This window comes from Cystoisospora suis (assembly GCF_002600585.1).
Source record: "Cystoisospora suis strain Wien I chromosome Unknown contig_6922, whole genome shotgun sequence".
NCBI classification, from domain to species: domain Eukaryota; phylum Apicomplexa; class Conoidasida; order Eucoccidiorida; family Sarcocystidae; genus Cystoisospora; species Cystoisospora suis.
Genome location: NW_027159709.1, coordinates 2,265 through 3,388, shown reverse-complemented (window position 1 = coordinate 3,388; position 1,124 = coordinate 2,265). Strand labels below are relative to the sequence as shown.

The 1,124-nt window shown below is 41.3% G+C and overlaps 1 protein-coding gene across 1 annotated transcript; it reads left to right on the top strand.

Annotated features, from left to right (window-relative positions):
- Positions 1–69: 69 nt before the first annotated feature.
- On the top strand, positions 70–884 carry CSUI_010215 (uncharacterized protein). The gene has a single exon (XM_068070320.1). It carries the CDS (start codon positions 386–388, stop codon positions 719–721), a length of 336 nt encoding a protein of 111 aa, XP_067917706.1. The 5' UTR covers positions 70–385; the 3' UTR covers positions 722–884.
- Positions 885–1,124: the final 240 nt, after the last annotated feature.

Here is a 1,124-nt window from a genome sequence, read left to right as displayed (position 1 = left end):
GATTAATGATAGATAGATAGACGTCGATGACCCTCATCTTCTCGTGTCTGGAGAGTCACGATGTGAAGTGTTACGCAAAGGATGAAGACAAGGCCTTTCGGTACATACAGATAGGCAAGTAGGATTGTTTTGTTTCTTCTCTTCCTCTTCTTTCTTTCTTTCTTTTCGTTACTGTCTTATGAACGAGGGCGAGAATGTCACAAGAAAGAGGAAGTCTGGAAAGAAGAGAAAGAAAAATTTCCAAGACGGATGGTAAGAAGGTAGAGGGATCTCCCGTAGGAAAGAGCCAGGGAAGCAAGGCGCTACAAGGGGGTTGGATCCAAATCAAGACCAGCTTTATCAATTATGAAGGAAAGACAAATGAGAAAGAAAGAAAGAAAGACATATGAAAGAGAGAAGGCCAACGGGGAAGTGTCTGTTCTGTCTTTTCTTTCTCTCTTCTACATCAGCGCGCTGTCTCTTAGATTTTCTTTCTTCTTTAGTTCTTTCTTTCTTTCTGTATTATCCCATCATGTCCTGTCACTCTCATATCTGTCAGTTAAGAAGAGGGGAGAAGAAGAAAGGGGCAGGAGAGGCAAAGAGGCGGCTTTTCTCTCTTTTCTCTCTCAAATTTCTTCATAACGTCTACCCATACACACAGACAGCAAGGACCAGACCCCTACATACCAAGACAGAGAGAGAGAAAAAGAAAGAAAGCTGCCTGAGAAGATCCTTCGTATAGAAAACTTCCTTACGTCTGTCCGATAGGAGATGGAATTACCTCTATCTTCTCGTCATTTTCTTCCTCTTCTTCTTTGATAGAAGGGAAGGAAGGAAGTGTAAGGGAAGTAACAATAGGAATAGTACTAGGGAGGCCGTCTTACCAAATGTTGACTAGTGCGAAGAACGAAACGACGATAGATCCATCCGTCCATCCATCAATCTATCATCTGTCTTTAATCTATCTATCTATCTTTACTCTATGTACATATCTTTGATGGCTTATCTTCAGTCGATCTCTCTTTCTTTCGTCTCTAATGAGACAAGATTACAAACCCAGAGAGAGCCACAGAGCAACTACGACTACTACTACTACATCTAAAACGACTCCTACTACAATGACTTCTTTCTTATCTCTTTCTTTC